Below are 19,796 nucleotides of genomic sequence, written 5' to 3' on the forward strand. Positions count from 1 at the left end.
CACAATCCAAACACACTGTTATAACTTTACTATAGAAACACAATCCACACACACTGTGTTATAACTATACTATAGAAACACAATCCAAACACACTGTTATAACTTTACTATAGAAACACAATCCACACACTGTGTTATAACTATACTATAGAAACACAATCCACACACTGTGTTATAACTTTACTATAGAAACACAATCCACACACTGTGTTATAACTTTACTATAGAAACACAATCCACACACTGTGTTATAACTATACTATAGAAACACAATCCACACACTGTATTATAACTTTACTATAGAAACACAAGGATGTCTTTTAAGCCTAAATGCAAATGGTGCAGATTTAAATTATATCACCTTACACCTGTTTTAGTAATGTTTGTTTTATGATAATATTATCTAATCGTCATGATAAAAGTAATAAAATGCTTCAGTACCAGTGCTATCATGACATAACAATTCCAAACTCAGTGAATATTTGAGCTTAATTAACTTGGACCATATGCTACCCTGTGATGATGTGTGTGCATGTGCAAAGGCAATTGTTTGACATTTCACATCAAAGCAGAAAGCGTGGGAGGCATCAGCTTTTTAATGCTCACTGACACAGATTTGTCCAGTGCGCAGGAAGAATTGCACACGTTATGTATGACAGCAATCAAAGACAGCTCTGTGTGAACAGGGTGTTTAACTCCATATACAGTCCTGTATGTATCTTTTTAACTTACACATTTAAAAGGCCTCTGTGTTTAAAGGGATACTTCAGGATTTTAGCATGCTAGTAGATACCCATAGACCTTCAGTCATTGTGCTAACGCTAGTTAGCATTGGCTTGTGAAACTACCTTTAACTTCCTTCATGGTGGATTGACACAGAAACATCTGACTCTGGAGAAAGTATCCCTTTAAGAATACGTTTTTGTCATTTCAAAGGGGAATCATTTTGCGGTCATCGTTGCTATAGTTGTTGTTAAAGATTAAGTGAAAAGGGCTCCAGATACTTATTATGGTTTGCAATAACATCAACTCCAGGCACGTGAAAATGAGTTTGTGTACACTTAATATATATGTTCCTTTCCCTCCCTATCTGGCATGTCTATAAATTAGTCTCAAAATGGCATTCAGAGAAGTAGCATAATAGGAAGTGATTTTCTACAAAAGTCTGATTTCCAACTACGTTTACTCAGCTTGGCGGAATCAGGCATGAGCTCTGACCTCCACCACCATAAACAGACCCAGCATGGGAGTAGCGTGCAGATTGACTACCAATCTGACCATAGATTGGCTCATCCTGAGTCCCTATGTTGGCTCAGCACATTCTGTGATTTCCCCTAATGGTTCCCATCTGGGTCAGTGGTTAGAGTGCTGGTGATGTGGAGACACATTCTGTTACTGTACATTTACTAGATGGTTCAATGTGAGGAGCACTGTGGGCTGGTTTCCTGGACACAGATTAAACCTGCTCAGGCGTTCTGTCACTAAACACAAAACACCTTCTAAAGTCCTTCTTCTCCTCATTATCTTTCCCACTACCTTACTTTCTCCGTCCTCTCTTCTTAATCATTTTCTTCATTACCACCCTCTCCTCCTCATCCTCTCCTCTCTGTTAGTAATGCGTGAGAGCTCCATGGGCCGTGGAGTCCTTCGTGTTTACTTAAGGATCTCAGAGAGACGCCTGGAGACCATTGAATCACATCTCCTCTTTGATTTGTGCAAATCAAATCCACCTGAGAGCATGGTGACATTGCTTCCTCCTACTGAAGCTGGCAACAATGCGCCACTCTCCACTAATCCAACATGTCACTTCTCTATCTAAACGTTATTAACATTATTTAGCACAAAACACACAGAAATCAGGCCATGTTCACAGTGGGGAGGGCAGAGGGCACTCACTTTTATTTGTATTTTTATTTTACCTTTATTTAACTAGGCAAGTCAGTTAAGAACAAATTCTTACTTTCATTGACTGCCTAGGAACAGTTATTTAACTGCCTGGCAGATTTGTACCTTGTCAGCTCTGGGGTTTGAACTTGCAACCTTCCGGTTACAAGTCCACCGCTCTAACCACTAGGCTACCCTACCGCCCACTCATCCATTCATTCACTCACAAGCAAAGTCAGGGGATATTTTCATGCCATTGGAAATTACTTGAAATAGTAACTTGAATTGACTCTCTGTAATTGTATTGGGCCGGTCTGATTTCCCCTGATGCTGTGAGCCAGTCTAGTTTCTTGGAAAACAGGAGGTATTTCTAGGTAGGGGATGACCTCTGCTGCTAGGAGGGATAATGGTGAGTGTATTGACTCAGGGCGAGGCGAGAGCAAGTGATTGGTATGGTGAGGAGGAGGAGGGGGCTGGGGAGGTGGCTGGTTGTCAGCAGGTGAGGGCGGATCACTGAGCATTACTTATGCTGAATGTTGGTTTGTGGTGGGATTAATGGACAACTGAACTGTAATAACAGTCATGAATTCATGTAATGATAATTCACCCACTCAGACTCTACATCCTAAATTAGAATGGTTGGCAGAGAGTGAGATGCATTCACTTTAAGGAATTCAAATCACAGAGGGGAGTGTGATCACGAGGTAGTTAGCAAACTGAGTGTTCCAGTGGTTTCACTTTTTGACTAATGTGAAAGTACAGCATCGCATCCTTGCCTTCTGACCTAATCTTTACTTCATTATCTGGATAGAAGCTATTCTGTTATAATGCTAAAGCTTTAGAGATAAAGATCAAGGTCAAATCTTAAGTGAGTAGTAAGCTAATAACAATGAATCTATTTTTTTTTAACATAAACACTGTATATTTCTTCTGTATTTCAGTAACAAGAAGCTCCGGACTCCTCCCAACTATTTCATCATGAATCTGGCAGTGAGTGACTTCCTCATGGCCATCACACAGTCCCCTATCTTCTTTGTCAACTGTCTCTACAAGGAGTGGGTTTTTGGAGAAACAGGTACTTTTACCTTCATCCCATAACTTTGGTAAAATAATGCATCAAATCAGTAGTCTTAATGGAAAGCTTCAGCTACTTTGGTATTTGGAGCTGAATTACGCTATCCATGCTGAACAAAAAATGCAAATGAATTATGTGGAAATTCCATCTCCTTGCATCACAAATGTTCTATCCTGTGAGATTACTCAGATTGTAAGATCTCTAAATGATTTCTGTACAGGCTGTAAGATGTACGCCTTCTGTGGGGCCTTATTCGGGATCACCTCCATGATCAACCTGCTGGCTATCTCCATTGACCGCTACATCGTCATCACCAAGCCCCTACAGGCCCTCCACTGGACCTCTAAACGCCGCACCTCCGTTGTCATCATCATAGTCTGGCTCTACTCGCTGGCCTGGAGCCTGGCGCCTCTCTTTGGCTGGAGTGAGTTCCCTCCACTAGCGCCATCCTTTTGGGTGCCAGTTTTCTGACTGTTTCTGCTCTCTTGCCAATGTGTTAGGGAATAGTCATTCCATGTGCTAGACAATCACACATTTGCTAGACAATGACACTATTAGAGTTGGCGAGAGTCCAAACAGATCTCGGACCAGACTACCATCCTTTTATCTTATCTCTACAACGCTCTCACTTCCCATCACTTGTCTTTGTTTCTCTGCAGATACAATAATCTCCTCTCTCTTTCTCAAACACCTGATCTCCAACCCTGACACTTACCCTGACCGTAGCCTTAATCCCAACCCTAACCCTAACCCTAACCCCAACCCCAACTGGAACCCTAACCTTAACCCCAACACCAACACTAATATTAACCCATTGCCCCTCACCAGGTTCTTATATCCCTGAGGGCCTGATGACCTCCTGTACGTGGGATTATGTGACCTCCACACCAGCCAATAGGAGTTACACTCTCATGCTATGCATCTTTGTGTTCTTCATCCCACTGGGCATCATCTCCTACTGCTACCTCTGCATGTTCCTGGCCATACGCACTGCCAGTAGGTAAGATGATACATTCACACAACCATGCAGTGGTGGAAAAAGTACTCACTTGTCAAGCTTGAGTAAAAGTAAAATACCTTAAAAACCTCTTAAGGATCTGCCCCTTTTTTTCAATTTTCGCCTACAATTGCCTGTAGCTCAGGACTTGAAGCAAGCATATGCTTAACACTTTTAAGTTTGTGGAAATGTAAAATGAATGTAGTATAATATAACACATTAGATCTGGTAAAAGATAATACAAAAAAAAACATGCGCTTTTTTGTATTTTTTTGTACCGTAATCTTTGAAATGCAAGAGAAAGTCCATAATGTATTAATACAGCCCAGGCGCAATTTAGATTTTGGCCACTGGTTGGCAGCAGTGTATGTGCAACATCTTAGACTGATCCAATGAAACATTGCATTTCTGTTCAAAACGTTGTATCAAGACTGCCCAAATGTGCCTAATTGGTTTATTAATAACTTTTCAAGTTCATGACTGTGCACTTTCCTCAAACAATAGCATGGTATTCTTTCACTGTAATAGCTAATGTAAATTACAGTACAGTTAGCTTAAATTCTTGTTAATTTTTCTGCCAATATCAGATAGAGTTCCAGTCTGAAGTTTACATACACTTAGGTTGGAGTCATTAAAACTCGTTTTTCAACCACTCCACAAATTTCTTGTTAACAAACTATAGTTTTGGCAAGTTTTGAGCATGACACAAGTAATATTTCCAACAATTGTTCACAGACAGATAATTTCACTTATTATTCACTGTATTACAATTCCAGTGGTTCAGAAGTTTACATACACTAAGTTGACTGTGTCTTTAAATAGCTTGGAAAATTCCAGAAAAGTATGTCATGGCTATAGAAGTTTCTGATAGGCTATTATTCTGACATTTCACATTCTTAAAATAAAGTGGTGATCCTAACTGAACTAAGACAGGGAATTTGAACTAAGATTAAATGTCAGGAATTGTGAAAAACTGAGTTTAAATGTATTTGGCTAAGGTGTATGTAAACTTCCTACTTCAACTGTATGTCTTTGTCCTGGAAAATGTTCTTGTTACTTCCAACCTCATGCTATTATATTAGCTCAGCCATACCGTGGGGGACCCGCCGATTCTGTAGAGCTGTGGTTCCCAAACTTTTTATGGTCCCAAAAATTCAACCTCCAGCTGTAGTGCGCCCTCTAGCACCAGGCCTACCTCGGCCTACCTCGGCCAAAGCCGGACGACGCTGGGCCAATTGTGCGCCGCCTTATGGGACTCCCAATCACGTCCGGATGTGATACAGCCTGGATTCGACCAGGGACTGTAGTAGAGGTCGACCGATTATGATTCTTCAACGCCGATACCGATACCGATTATTGGAGGGCCAAAAAAAAACCCGATACCGATTAATCGGACAATTTTTTACAATGTATTTGTAATAATGACAATTACAACAATACTGAATGAACACTTATTTTAATTTAATATAATACTTCAATAAAATCAAGTTACCCTCCAGTAAATAATGAAACATGTTCAATTTGGTTTAAATAATGCAAAAACAAAGTGTTTGAGAAGAAAGTAAAAGTGCAATATGTGCTATGTAAGAAAGCTAACGTCTCCTTGCTCCTCCCTGGGCTCGAACCAACAACACAACGACAACAGCCACCATTGAAGCAGCGTTAAAAATGCAGAGCAAGGGGAACAATGACTAGAAGGCTCAGAGCGAGTGACGTTTGAAACGCTATTAGCGCGCGCTAACTAGCTAGCCACTTCATTTTGGTTACACCAGCCTCATCTCGGGAGTTGATAGGCTTGAAGTCATAAACAGCACAATGCTTGACACACAACGAAGAGCTGCTGGCAAAACGCCCGAAAGTGCTGTTTGAATTAATGTTTACGCGCCTGCTTCTGCCTACCACCACTCAGTCAGATACTTAGATGCTTGTATGCTCAGTCAGATTATATACAACGCAGGACACGCTAGATAATATCTAGTAATATCAACAACCATGTGTAGTTAACTAGTGATTATGATTGTTTTTTATAAGATAAGTTTAAAGCTAGCTAGCAACTTACCTTGGCTTACTGCATTTGTGTAACAGGCAGTCTCCTTGTGGAGTGCAACGAGAGAGAGGCAGGTCATTATTGCGTTGCACTAGTTACATTTACATTACATTTAAGTCATTTAGCAGACGCTCTTATCCAGAGCGACTTACAAATTGGTGCATTCACCTTATGACATCCAGTGGAACAGTCACTTTACAATAGTGCATCTAAATCTTAAGGGGGGAGGGAATACTTATCCTATCCTAGGTATTCCTTAAAGAGGTGGGGTTTCAGGTGTCTCCGGAAGGTGGTGATTGACTCCGCTGTCCTGGCGTCGTGAGGGAGTTTGTTCCACCATTGGGGGGCCAGAGCAGCGAACAGTTTTGACTGGGCTGAGCGGGAACTGTACTTCCTCAGTGGTAGGGAGGCGAGCAGGCCAGAGGTGGATGAACGCAGTGCCCTTGTTTGGGTGTAGGGCCTGATCAGAGCCTGGAGGTACTGAGGTGCCGTTCCCCTCACAGCTCCGTAGGCATGCACCATGGTCTTGTAGCGGATGCGAGCTTCAACTGGAAGCCAGTGGAGAGAACGGAGGAGCGGGGTGACGTGAGAGAGCTTGGGAAGGTTGAACACCAGACGGGCTGCGGCGTTAACTGTAAGGTTGCAAGATTGGATCCCCCGAGCTGACAGGGTGAAAATCTGTCGTTCTGCCCGTGAACGAGACAATTAACCCACCGTTCCTAGGCCGTCATTGAAAATAAGAGAGTGTTCTTAACTAACGTGCCTAGTTAAATAAATGTCAAAAAAAATAAAATAAACAATAATAATACATTTAAAAAAAAAATATATATATATATACAGATTTCCGATTGTTATAAAAACTGCTCGGCCTCTGACCGCAAGGCACTACACACGGAGGCAGAACTCCAATCTTTCCTAGAGGGAATCTCGCTACCTAAACTATCAGAGACCGACAAAGAAGATCTCAACTCCCCCTTCACTCCTGAGGAGATCCTGTAGGAAATTAGCTCCACGCCACCTAATAAGTCCCCGGGCCCAGATGGATTCCCCAGAGAGTTCTACAATGCTGGAGGATTTTTACAAAAACTGAGTTCTCCCAGACTCAATGCACACAGCTCGCATTACAGTTTTGCGCAAAAATGACAAGGACCCCCTATCCTGCTCGTCCTTCCGGCCTGGCCCATAAGCTTGTTGGATTTCGACTATAAAATAATTACCAAATTGCTCACCAAAAGACTAAACACTCTTCTTCCCAAAATAATAAAAGCCGACCAAACTGGATGTATTAGAGACAGATACTCTTCTGATAACATTCCTAGTCTTTTTGATATTTTTAAACGCACAGAAGACCCCTGTCCTGCTGGCCTCACTGGATGCTGAGAAGGCGTTTGACAGGATGGAGTGGATCTTTCTGTTTTCAGTCTTAGAAAAGTTCAATATGGGCCCAAATTTTATTAAATCAGGGTCAGGGACCGGTCCATGGTGCAGTGTGGTGAGGGTACATTTCCTTTTATTAAGAATGTCGCCAACAAAAACAAGAAACAACAAAACGAACGTGAAGCTTACTAGGGCTATACAGGCCACTAACAAAGTCAACTACCCACAACTAAGGTGGAAAAACAGGCTGCCTATGTATGATTCCCAATCAGAGACAACGATAGTTGTCCCTGATTGAGAACCATACCTGGCCAAAACATAGAACCAGAAAATATAGAAACAAAGAAACTAGAATGGCCACCCTAGTCACAGGGGCGTGAGCTTGAGGTCATTTGCACACAAACATTTTTACAATGATGGAAAGACCTGTGTGTTGTCCTTGTTAATGCAGACAGAGAAGAGCTCCAATTTCTAAATCTTTGCCTCAATTTTGTTCAGTCACATTGACTATAGTTGCGGAGAGTCCCTGTAATCCTGGATTCAGATCATTCAGGCGAGAGAAACATCTCCCAGATAGGCCAGTCGTGTGAGAAACTCGTCATCATACAAGTGGTCAGAGAAGTGAAAATGATGGTCAGTAAAGAAAAAACTTAGTTATACTTAATACTTTGTCCCTTGATAACCAGCACACTTCTGTATGTCCATATCATTTCATAAAACCATATCATTGCATAATGCAGAAAATACATGAGAGTTCAGGGACATTGCTTTAATTAGGGCTGAGATCCCGTTAACGGGATCAATATGACAGAAGCCAGTGAAAGTGCAGGGCGCCAAATTCAGAACAACAGAAATCTCATAATCAAAATTCCTCAAACAGACATATATCTTATACCATTTCAAAGGTAATATTGTTGTTAATCCCACCACAGTGTCCGATTTCAAATAGGCTTTACAGCGAAAGCACAACAAACGATTATGTTAGGTCAGAGCCAAGTCACAGAAAAACACAGTCCTTTTTCCAGCCAAAGAGTGGAGTCACAAAAATCAGAAATAGAGAGAGAATTAATCTCTAACCTTTGATGATCTTCATCAGATGACACTCATAGGACTTCATGTTACACAATACATGTATGTTTTGTTCGATAAAGTGCATATTTATATAAAACAAATCTCAGTATACGTTGGCGCGTTGTTCAGTAGTTCCAAAAACATCCGGTTATTTTGCAGAGAGCCACATCAATTTACAGAAATACTCATTATAAATGTTGATGAAAATACAAGTGTTATACATATATAAACTTCTCCTTAATGCAACCGCTGTGTCAGATTTCAAAAAAGATTTACGGAAAAAGCAAACCATGCAATAATCTGAGTACGGCGCTCAGAGACCCAACAAGCCAAAAAGATATCCCCCATATTGTGCAGTCAACAGAAGTCAGAAATAACATTATAAATATTCACTTACCTTTGACGATCTTCATCAGAATGCACTCCCAGGAATCCCAGTTCCACAATAAATGTTTGATTTGTTTGATAATGTCCATCATTTATGTCCAAATAGCTACTTTTGTTATCCCGTTTGAAATACAAATCAAAACTCAAGAAGCGCATTCACTAGTTGCAGACAACATGTCAAAAATTCTGTTACAGTCCGTAGAAACACGTCAAACGATGTATAGAATCAATCTTTATGACGTGTTTAACTTCAATAATGTTCCAACTGGAGAATTCGAATTTGTCTTCAGGAAAGCATTGGAACGGGAGCTACCTCTCATGTGAATGCGTGCGTGACCAGCTCGTGGCTGCTAGCAGACCTCTGACTCATTCCCCTCTCATTCAGCCCCCCTTCACAGTAGAAGCCTCAAACAAGTTTCTAAAGATGGTTGACATCTAGTGGAAACCGTAGGAAGTGCAACATGACCAATATCCCACTGTATCTTTAATAGGGGCTGAGTTGAAAATCGACCAACCTTAGATTTCCCACTTCCTGGTTGGATTTTTCCTCAGGTTTTTGCCTGCCATATGAGTGCTGTTATACTCACAGACATCATTCAAACAGTTTTAGAAACTTCAGAGTGTTTGCTATCCAAATATACTAATAATATGCATATATTAGCAACTGGGACTGAGGAGCAGGCAGTTTACTCTGGCACCTCTGGGCACCTTATTCATTCAAGCTACTCAATACTGCCCCCAGCCATAAGAAGTTAACAAAGTTAACCATTTTCACTGTAGTGTTTTAAACGTCTTTCAAGCTGTCAGGCATTCCCTTGGCAGAGCCTTTCGGTGGACGCTGCAATGTATGCAAGTGGCATCGGGAGCAACTGCTTGCATGCGCGTTACCACTCCACTATCACACGCACACAATCAAACACACACACACTCATATGCACACACACACAATCAAACACACATCCAGATGATGGGGCCCTATGACTCTGTCTTCCTCTGACATTTTCTCGATCCCCTCTCCATTGCCCACAGAGACATGGAGAAACTGGGCAGTCAGGTGAGGAAGTCCACCCTCATCCAGCAGCAGTCCATAAAGACAGAGTGGAAGCTGGCCAAGATCGCCTTTGTGGTCATCATCGTCTATGTGATGTCCTGGTCTCCCTACGCCTGCGTCACCCTCATCGCCTGGGCTGGGTAACTATAGAGTGGGGTTCAGTTCCCATATTCATAAAGTGTTTCAGTAGAATTGCTGAACTAGGATAAGTTTATCCTGTTTTTAGATCATTTTGAATAAGATTACATGGATACATGGGGAACTGATCCTTGATCAGCACTCGTACTCTGAAAAACTTTATGAATTACGCGCAAAGATCTACACTACATGGCCAAAAGTATGTTTGACGCCTTCTGTTGAACATCTCATTCCAAAGTCATGGGCATTAATATGGAGTTTGTCCCCCCTTCGCTGCTATAACAGCCTCCACTCTTCTGGGAAGACTTTCCATTAGATGTTGGAACATTGCTGCGAGACTTACTTCCATTCAGCCACAAGAGCATTAGTGAGATTGGGCACTGATGTTGGGCGATTAGGCCTGGCTCGCAGTCAGTGTTTCCATTAATCCCAAAGGTGTTCGATGGGGCTCTGTGGAGGCCAGACATGTTCTTCCATACCGATCTCAACAAACCATTTCTGTTTGGACCTCGCTTTGTTCAGGCCCTTCCCCAAACTGTTGTCACAAAGTTGGAAGCACAGAGTCATCTAGAATGTCATTTTATTCTGTTGCATTAAGATTTCCCTTCACTGGAAATAAATTGCCTAGCCCTAATCATGAAAAACAGCCCCAGACCATTATTCCTACTCCACCAAACTTTACAGTTGGCACTATGCATTCGGACAGGCTAGCGTTCTCCTGGCATCCGCAAAACTCAGATTCGTCCATCGGACAGCCAGATGGTGAAGCATGATTCATCACTCCAGAGAACACGTTTCTACTGCTCCAGAGTCCAATGGCAGTGAACTGTATGGTGATCTTAATCTTGTGTGTGGCAGCTTGGCCATAGAAACCAATTTCATGAATAGTTCTTGTGCTGACATTGCTTCCAGAAGCAGTTTGGAACTTGGTAGTGAGTGTTGCAACAGAGGACAGATGATTTTTACGCGTTACGCGCTTCAGCACTTACCGGAACCGTTCCGTGAGCTTGTGCGGTCTACCACTTTGCGTCTGAGCCATTGTTACTCCTACACATTTCCACTTCACAATAACAGCACTTACAGTTGACCGGAGCAGCTCTAACAGGGCAGAAATTTGATGAACTGTCTTGTTGAAAGTCACTGAGCTCTTCAGTACGGGCCATTCTACTGCCAGTGTTTGTCTATGGAGATTGAATGGCTGTGTGCTCGATTTTATACACCTGTCAGCAACGTGTGTGGCTGAAATAGCCGAAGCCAGTAATTTGAAGGGGTGACCATATACTTTTGGCCTTGTAGTGTACTTGTTGAGACACTTAGGCAACGATTATAGTTCGAGGGCATGTGATCTGGGTATGAGTGATCAGGAGGCATGAATAGGGGTTTTATCTGACTGTGTTGATTCAGATATGAAGCTGAGAATTTTTGTACTGCAGAACTTTGGGGTAATGCCGAAGAATCGGTGATACATTCTCTACGAATCTCACTCCAAATCCTCAGAGTAAGGCTGGGATTGGTTCCGAATAGCAGGCACGTCTGTCGAAGAGGTGAGAGTCTGAGAAAGACTGTTTTGGGAGTTTTGAAAACGTTGTTTCAAACAGAGACTGTTTGAAACAGATGGTTTTGAGAGTTGTGTATGGGGAGCGTCTTGTACGTACTGCAGCAGCCTGGCCATGAGTGTACTGCTAAGGCCTTGCTCATACCTCCAGGAGAGTGGATGTGAAGAGAGGAAGTGTAGTCTGTCGGAGAGAAAGGGATAATTAAGAGTATGATTCCTCATGCTCATTCCGCAACACTTTTGGGCCACTGCCGAGCCATACAAACAGGCTGCACAGGAGCTACCTAGGCAGACAGTGCCAATAGAGTGACCAAGGCACAGACGGGCAGGGACTGACCAACGCATGACTGACCATCCACAGACATACTGTACACACACATACAGTTAAGACTCCAATCGTATTGTTAGAGGGTGGAAGCAGAGCAGAATGGAATACTGCCATGTGCCAGAAAAAACTGAATGGTTCAGATAACTTGACATACCTGTGAGGCTTGTAGTGTCCTATTCATGTTCTCTCTCCTTTCAGCTATGGACGTGCCCTCAGCCCCTACTCCAAGGCCGTCCCTGCTGTCATTGCCAAAGCCTCAGCCATCTATAACCCTTTCATCTATGCCATCATCCACTCTAAGTACAGGTGAGTACAGCCATCTCAATGTCTCCCTCCATTAGGGCACAGCTCAAAACATCTTGGAAGAATCTCAGTTGCTCCTCATGTCTTTTCTCCTCTCTTCTCGCCTCCTTCACAAAACGATTTGAAGGTCAGAGGGGAGGGACCTCTAGCTATCTCATACAATGGTTTTTGAGAAGGAGGCGAGAAGAGAGGATGCAAGGAGTACGCAGTTGAGATTCTCCCCTAGTTATGTACTGTCCAAACCTGTCATAACCTAATGTTTGATTTGGCAAGTTGCCCCCAGGGCTCATTTGGCCAACCAGATGAGACTCTTGTAATAACTGACTTGTTAACTTACAACTGACTTAGGTGATGATGACAGTAGGGAGGGTTTGGTGGACTGTATGCTTGACATTCTATCTCTCCTTTTCCCCTTGCCTTTCTCCTTTGTTGACTCTCCCATACAGAGACACTCTGGCAGAGAAAGTTCCCTGTCTGCACTTCCTGGCCCAACCCCTCAGGAAGGGATGTATCTCTATGTCCAACAGCGAGTCCTCCTTCAGGGACCCTATGCTCAGCAGACAGTCCTCCACCTCCAAGACCAAGTTCCATAAAGTGTCCTCCATGTCCACCGGAGACACAGTGAGTTGTTGTGCTTACAGTACCAGTCAAAAGTTTTTCTTTATTTTTACTATTTCATACATTGTAGAATAAGAGTGACATCAAGACATCAAAACTAAACTATGAAATAACACATATGGAATCATGTAGTAACCAAAAATATATTTGAGATTCTTCAAAGTAGCCACCCTTTGACTTGATGACAGCTTTGCACACTCTTGGCATTCTCTCAACCAGCTTCATGAGGTAGTCACCTAGAATGCATTTAAATTAACAGGTGTGCCATGTTAAAAGTTAATTTGTGGAATTTCTTTCCTTCTTAATGCGTTTGAGCCAATCAGTTGCGTTGTGACAAGGTATGGGTGGTAGACAGAAGATAGCCCTATTTGGTGACAGACCAAGTCCATATTATGGCAAGAACAGCTTAAATAAGCAAGGAGAAATGACAATCCATCATTACTTAAAGACATGAAGGTCAGTCAATATGGAACATTTCAATAACTTTAAAAGTTTCCTCAACTGCAGTCGCAAAAACCATCAAGCATGATGATGAAACTGTCTCTCATGAGGACCGCCACAGGAATGGAAGACCCAGAGTTACCTCTGCTGTAGAGGATGTTCATTAGGGTTAACTGCACTTCAGATTGCAGCCCAAATAAATGCTTCACAGAGTTCAAGTAACAGACACATCTCAACATCAACTGTTCAGAGGAGACTGTGTGAATCAAGCCTTCATGGTCAGTTTGCAGCAAAGAAACCACTACTTGAGGACACCAATAAGAAGAAGAGACTTGCTTGGGCCAATAAACATTAGACCGGTGGAAATCTGTCCTTTGGTTTGATGGGTCCAAATCTTTGATTTTTGGTTCCAACCTCCTTGTCTTTGTGAGACGCAGGGTAGGTGAATGGATGATCTTCTTATGTGTAGTTCCCACCGTGAAGCATGGACGAGGAGGTGTGTGGGGGTGCTTTGCTGGTAACACTGTTTGTGATTGATTTAGAATTCAAGGCACACTTAACAAGCATGGCTACCACAGCATTCTGCAGTTATATGCCATCCCTTCTGGTTTGTGATTTATTTAGAACATGGCTACCACAGCATTCTGCAGTTATATGCCATCCCTTCTGGTTTGTGATTTATTTAGAACATGGCTACCACAGCATTCTGCAGTTATATGCCATCCCTTCTGGTTTGTGCTTAGTTGGACTATCATTTGTTTTTCAAGAGGACAATGACCCAACACACCTCCAGGTTGTGTAAGGGCTATTTGACCAAGAAGGAGTGTGATGGAGTGCTGCATCAAATGATCTGGCCTCCACAATCACTTGACCTTCTACCCAATTGAGATGAGGTGGACCCCAGAGTATAGGAAAAGCAGCCAACAAGTGCACAGCATATGTGGGAACTCCTCCTATAAATATGCTTCTGTGCATCTCTGCTAAAATCTGGGTAAAAGATTGTAGGACATTGTGAGTCTTATTCAGTACATTTAGTTGTTGCTTGCCTTTCTCAAGTGTACCAACCTTGCCAGCAGACATGCCAGCTAAGATATTAGACAAGATAGCTACTCTAACTTGATTGATAGCCTGAAATGTCCTTTTGGTAGTTAGTTATGAGGTTGGGAGATTGGGAACCTATCTGGGCTAGCTAATGACAAAATTGCTAAGTGGCTAGTAGTATTACAGAGAAAAAACAAACAATTTTATTTATTTATTTATTTATTATTAATAAATAAATACATAAATAAATAAAAGGACAAATCTGAGGGGACACGTGCCCCTATGGGCATAACACACAATAACTTCACTATGTGTTTACATGCTGGATTGGAGATCAGCTGCTGAGTGAGGACAATGACAAAAAACTCCCTGACACATCCCAGGGCTCTTTGCTAACTGGCTGTCACACACAGGCATCCAGCAGCACAGCAATAACTTTACTATGTGTACATGCTGGATTAGAGCTCAGCTGCTGAGTGGATAACTGGCTAACACACAGCAGCACACCAGGAGCTGTTGGTCTGATGATCTCTCTATCGAGGTTCTGTGTGTTTGAGAGGTCTGTAGGGGAAATAAGTGTCCCTTCACATTACCTCTGAGCCCTTTCAGAGCTGTGTGTCCAGTGTCCACTGGTCTGGGGAGGGGTAGCAGGGCCCACGTGCCATGGGCAGGCTCAGCACTTTTATGGCTGCCGGTTCCATCCTATACCTTCTGCAAGTGCTTAGTCCACACAAACACAACTAAACAGTAGGATGTCCATATCCTGGACCTCCTACAATTGTGTCCAAACAAAGGATTTACCCAATAATCCCCTTTCAATTTTCGAGTTTTCAGTTATCTAGGCATACTTTATTGAAACTGAATTTACAGCTACATTACATATACTGACCTGGCTGACTTGGACCTGGCTGACCTAGCTGACTTGGACCTGGCTGACTTGGACCTGGCTGACTTGGACCTGGCTGTCTTGGCTCACTTGGACCTGGCTGACTTGAACCTGGCTAACTTGGACCTGGCTGACTTGGACCTGGCTGACTTGGCTCACTTGGACCTGGCTGACTTGGCTCACTTGGACCTGGCTGACTTGGACCTGGCTGACTTGGACCTGGCTGACTTGGACCTGGCTGACTTGGCTCACTTGGACCTGGCTGACCTGGCTGACTTGGACCTGGCTGACTTGGACCTGGCTGACTTGGACCTGGCTGACTTGGCTCACTTGGACCTGGCTGACTTGGCTCACTTGGACCTGGCTGACTTGGACCTGGCTGACTTGGACCTGGCTGACTTGGACCTGGCTGACTTGGCTCACTTGGACCTGGCTGACTTGGCTCACTTAGACCTGGCTGACTTGGCTGACTTGGACCTGGCTGACCTGACTGACTTGAACCTGGCTGACTTGGACCTGGCTGACTTGGGTGACTTGGACCTGGCTGACTTGGCTGACTTGGACCTGGCTGACCTGGGTGACTTGGCTGACTTGGACCTGGCTGACCTGGCTGACTTGGCTGACTTGGACCTGGCTGAATTGGACATGGCTGACTTGGACCTGGCTGACTTGGACCTGGCTGACTTGGAGCTGTGTTGTGTGTAACTTTCACAGCAGGTGTGGAGTGACGTGGAGCTGGACCCCTACGACCAGAAGAGCCAGTCTCTGAGAATCAGCCACTCCTCTGGAGCTCTGAGAGTGAAGGAGTGCAGACAGTCAGCCCAGCAGCAGGCAGAAAAAGGTAAGGTACGTGTTCAATTCAAATCAAACTTTATTTGTCACATGCGCCGAATACAACAAGTATAGACCTTACCGTGAAATGCTTACTTACAAGCCCTTAACCAATAGTGCAGTTCAAGAAAGAGTTAAGAAAATATTGAGAATAAACTAAGGTAAAAAATTATAAAAAGTAACACAATAAAATAACAATAACCAGGCTATATACAGGGGGTACAGGTACTGAGTCAATGTGCCGGGGTACAGGTTAGTTGAGGTCATTGTTACATGTACGTAGGGGTGAAGTGACTATGCATAGATAATAAACAGTGAGTAGCAGCGGTGTAAAAACAAAGGGAGGGGGGGGGGGTCAATGTAAATAGTCCGGTGGCCATTTGATTAGTTTAGTTGTTCAGCAGTCTTATGGCTTGGGGGTAGAAGCTGTTAATGAGCTTTTTGGTCCTAGACTTGGCGCTCCGGTACCACTTGCCGTGCGGTAGCTGAGAAAACAGTCTATGACTTGGGTGACTGGTGTCAATTGGGTGACTGGAGACAAATTTTGGGGCCTTCCTCTGGCACCGCCTAGTATATAGGTCCTGGGTGGCAGGAAGCTTGGCCCAAGTGATGTACTTGGCTGTACACACTACCCTCTGTAGTGCCTTACGGTCAGATGCCGAGCAGTTGCCATACCAGGCGGTGATGCAACAGGTCAGGATGCTCTCGATGGTGCAACTGTAGAACTTTTGGAGGATCTGGGGACCCATGCCAAATCTTTTCAGTCTCCTGAGGGGGGGAAAGGTGTTGTCGTACCCTCTTAACGTGCCCTCTCTTGCCAGGAGTGAGTTGGTGGTTAGAACCTTTCTAAATTTTAACTAATTAAAAGTGACGATGGTAAAAATGTAATTCACTGCCCATTTATTTGGTTCTCTAATAGTGTTTGTCTCCCTCAGGCTGCTATCCTCAAGAGGGGCTCACTGAGCAGCTGTGACCACGACCTAGTGTCTGAATCTGTGACCAGGGAGGAGGCTGTGGAGGGGTGGCAGGAGGAGGAGAAGACCCAGGAGAGAGCCCCCCCAGTCAGCTCAGGAGGAGGTGGAGGAGCCACCCCCCTGCCGCCCCACCACCAGCCTCCTCACCCCCTAGGTCCCCCAGCACACTGAACAAACACAGAGACTGTGAGGTTCAACACATCATCATCAGCCCCTCGTCAGAGACGACGGGGCACTATACGGGGCATGGAGCACAGACCTGTGAGGGGAACATGCTACTGGGCCTGCAGAGCTTAAACTGCTCCAATGAACTGCTGGAGTTGGTTGAAAAGTTCCTCTCCTGAAACCCCCCCTGGGGAGTCTGTCTGAAGTCTTTGCTGTATGCATGATGTGTGGATGTGGTACTGTCACAATATTGTACAATACAGACAATAGAGAGCAAGTGAGGATTGTCATGGTCCAAGAAGGTTATACTTATGTTAAATACAATCAGCTGTAAACAGAATCACCTTTAATCACTACTGTTCTTCAGTCACAACGCTCTGTGTGTAGCCAATCAGCTTGTAATGCTTTCCCAACTGTCAGAGTATGTGTAATCTACTGTATGATCTTGACACACTTCTGTCCAGTGTTTGTCTTATGTATGGCCTGTTTTAATGTTTTAATGACAAACAAATATCTCATGACAAACAATCCGTTGGTCTCCTACTGCAGGCTACTGAGTAGGTTGTCCTATACCTGCTTTAAGGCCTGAGTAGAATCTACCATCACCGCACAAGGACGTAAGGACACTGTAAAGACTCGGATGGACTTGTTTTTTGGTGATCAACCCAGCAGGTTGAAGGATCTTTCTGAAAGTGCACATTCTAAAACCAAGAACCACATCATATCAGAACCAACTGATTCACCAGAAATCAATAAGACAAAAGATCCACTTGATTCAAACCAAATGATGCAGCCCAATCCAAATACAAACCATCTAGACTAGAGAGAGTTAGAAAGGCTCAAGACTGTTACTATACATACCAAACACTTTCCTTAGGGTCAAACTTTGTGTAAAGGAGGAGTATAGAAAATGAAGTAATTTTGTATGATTTAACCTTTGGAAACTAAATCATATAATTACTGAAATGTTTAGAGTATTTTGTGTGTGGCTGTACAAGGTTTGATTGCCACTTGTTTTTCAACCGTCTACTACTGGGTTTGTAATCCCCATGGACTGTGGAGCATTTCCTTATCATCTGTCACAAGTACTGTATGTTCTGTTGTATGTGCACATGTACAGTATTTCCTGTAGGTACCAGATTACGATTAAATGATGGGTTTATACTATGTGTGGCTTTGAGAAGAAGGGTGGGGGTTTCTATATCAAACTCTGAATAACCCTGATCGAACCTAAAGTCATATTTTGGAAGGGAACTCGATGCCGGCGTGATATTGGTTAGGTGTCTTTACCTGTGGGATATGTGTTCTTTTAGATGAGGAAATACTTTTACTGCATAAACTCAAATTGCACCCGTGTCTGCTTCCTTGAAATTCTTTCAGGTAGACCTACCAATTTGAGGCATGATAAAACGAGGCAGTTATAGTCATGGAATTGCTTCACCCTTTCTCACCCAAATTTTCTTTGAACTTCTTTTATGCTCCAGAATATCCAGAGGACTTTACAGTTTATACAGTTCTACAATTGTTTGAGAGCTTCCCACCATGGATGACTTCTGCAGACCAATAGCTCCAGCTTAGGCACAAAGGCATCAGAATGAGACGCTCAACCTCGTCATGCAGCAGAATGCAAGGCCCTCTCTGACCTCAGTGGACTCAAAGAGCTTTAAGGGAGGCCCTCCATACAACATGCTTTTCTCACATGATTATTTGTGTGTGTGTGTGTGTGTGTGTGTGTGTGTGTGTGTGTGTGTGTGTGTGTGTGTGTGTGTGTGTGTGTGTGTGTGTGTGTGTGTGTGTGTGTGTGTGTGTGTGTGTGTGTGTGTGTGTGTGTGTGTGTACTGTCCGTCTGTCTGTGGGAGGTGTTGAATGCTTGGCGACATGACGCTGCCTTCCCCCCTGACACAACTATTTATTGATCATATCCTTATGTAGCCTGACGGGTGTCTAAGATAAATGAGATTAACATCTTGTGCAGTAATGGGTTTTGATGTTTTCAATCATTTTCAATAACCACATTGGTTTGAGTGTTATATTAGCTGATTTTGGAAAATGTATAAGCTTTTGTGGTGGTAGAAATTGACCATTGACTAGATTTAAAGACAGCAGAGCTCTTTGTTATGCTTAGTTAGTTCAGTTCATTCAAGCATGCATGCATTCAGTGGCATAGACACACCCATTCCATGAATCATATTCGATAAACGTGAATCACTGCTGAGCAATATTGATTAAATGTCAAATTGTGTGGTCAGTGAAAATTTCTTATCTCCAGGATTGAGCACAATAATCTAGGTAACACTTCACCTAAAACAGTTGTGATGCTAATGCCCTCTACCATAAAAATTATGTAACACCTACTGTGCATTTTATTTTCAGGTATTACTGGTATTACTGTAGTTCAGGTATTACTGTTATGGCATGTATACTGTAAGTGTGCCTGTTGCTACTCTCTGTCCAGATCTTTAATGAGGGTACAGCGTGACGGGTTTGAGGGTATACGGCTCTGTAGATTTGGATGTCTTCATGAGGTTGAACTATAAATCCATCCATTGCATTTTTTTTGTGTGACTAATTTCTTTTTCTTAACATTTACAGTAGCTTGTTGCTGTTTTGGACCAGGACCAGGTGAG

General features: G+C 43.2%; 1 protein-coding gene across 2 annotated transcripts in view; it reads left to right on the forward strand.

The window, feature by feature from the left end:
* The window catches only part of LOC124000234 (melanopsin-B-like), a 35,738-nt gene extending 17,221 nt beyond the window's left edge, over window positions 1-18,517 (forward strand). The window contains exons 3-10 of one of the 2 annotated variants that reach the window (XM_046306455.1): window positions 2,826-2,959; window positions 3,180-3,383; window positions 3,788-3,959; window positions 9,868-10,029; window positions 12,109-12,216; window positions 12,660-12,834; window positions 15,914-16,045; window positions 16,966-18,517. In XM_046306455.1, coding sequence (XP_046162411.1) covers window positions 2,826-2,959; window positions 3,180-3,383; window positions 3,788-3,959; window positions 9,868-10,029; window positions 12,109-12,216; window positions 12,660-12,834; window positions 15,914-16,045; window positions 16,966-17,175 — 1,297 coding nt within the window. In that variant the 3' untranslated portion in view covers window positions 17,176-18,517. The remainder of the gene's footprint in view (window positions 1-2,825; window positions 2,960-3,179; window positions 3,384-3,787; window positions 3,960-9,867; window positions 10,030-12,108; window positions 12,217-12,659; window positions 12,835-15,913; window positions 16,046-16,965) is intronic. The other variant, XM_046306456.1, reaches the window with a different exon arrangement.
* The last annotated feature ends 1,279 nt before the right edge of the window (window positions 18,518-19,796 follow it).

This window comes from Oncorhynchus gorbuscha, linkage group LG16 (assembly GCF_021184085.1).
Source record: "Oncorhynchus gorbuscha isolate QuinsamMale2020 ecotype Even-year linkage group LG16, OgorEven_v1.0, whole genome shotgun sequence".
In the NCBI taxonomy this organism is placed as follows: domain Eukaryota; kingdom Metazoa; phylum Chordata; class Actinopteri; order Salmoniformes; family Salmonidae; genus Oncorhynchus; species Oncorhynchus gorbuscha.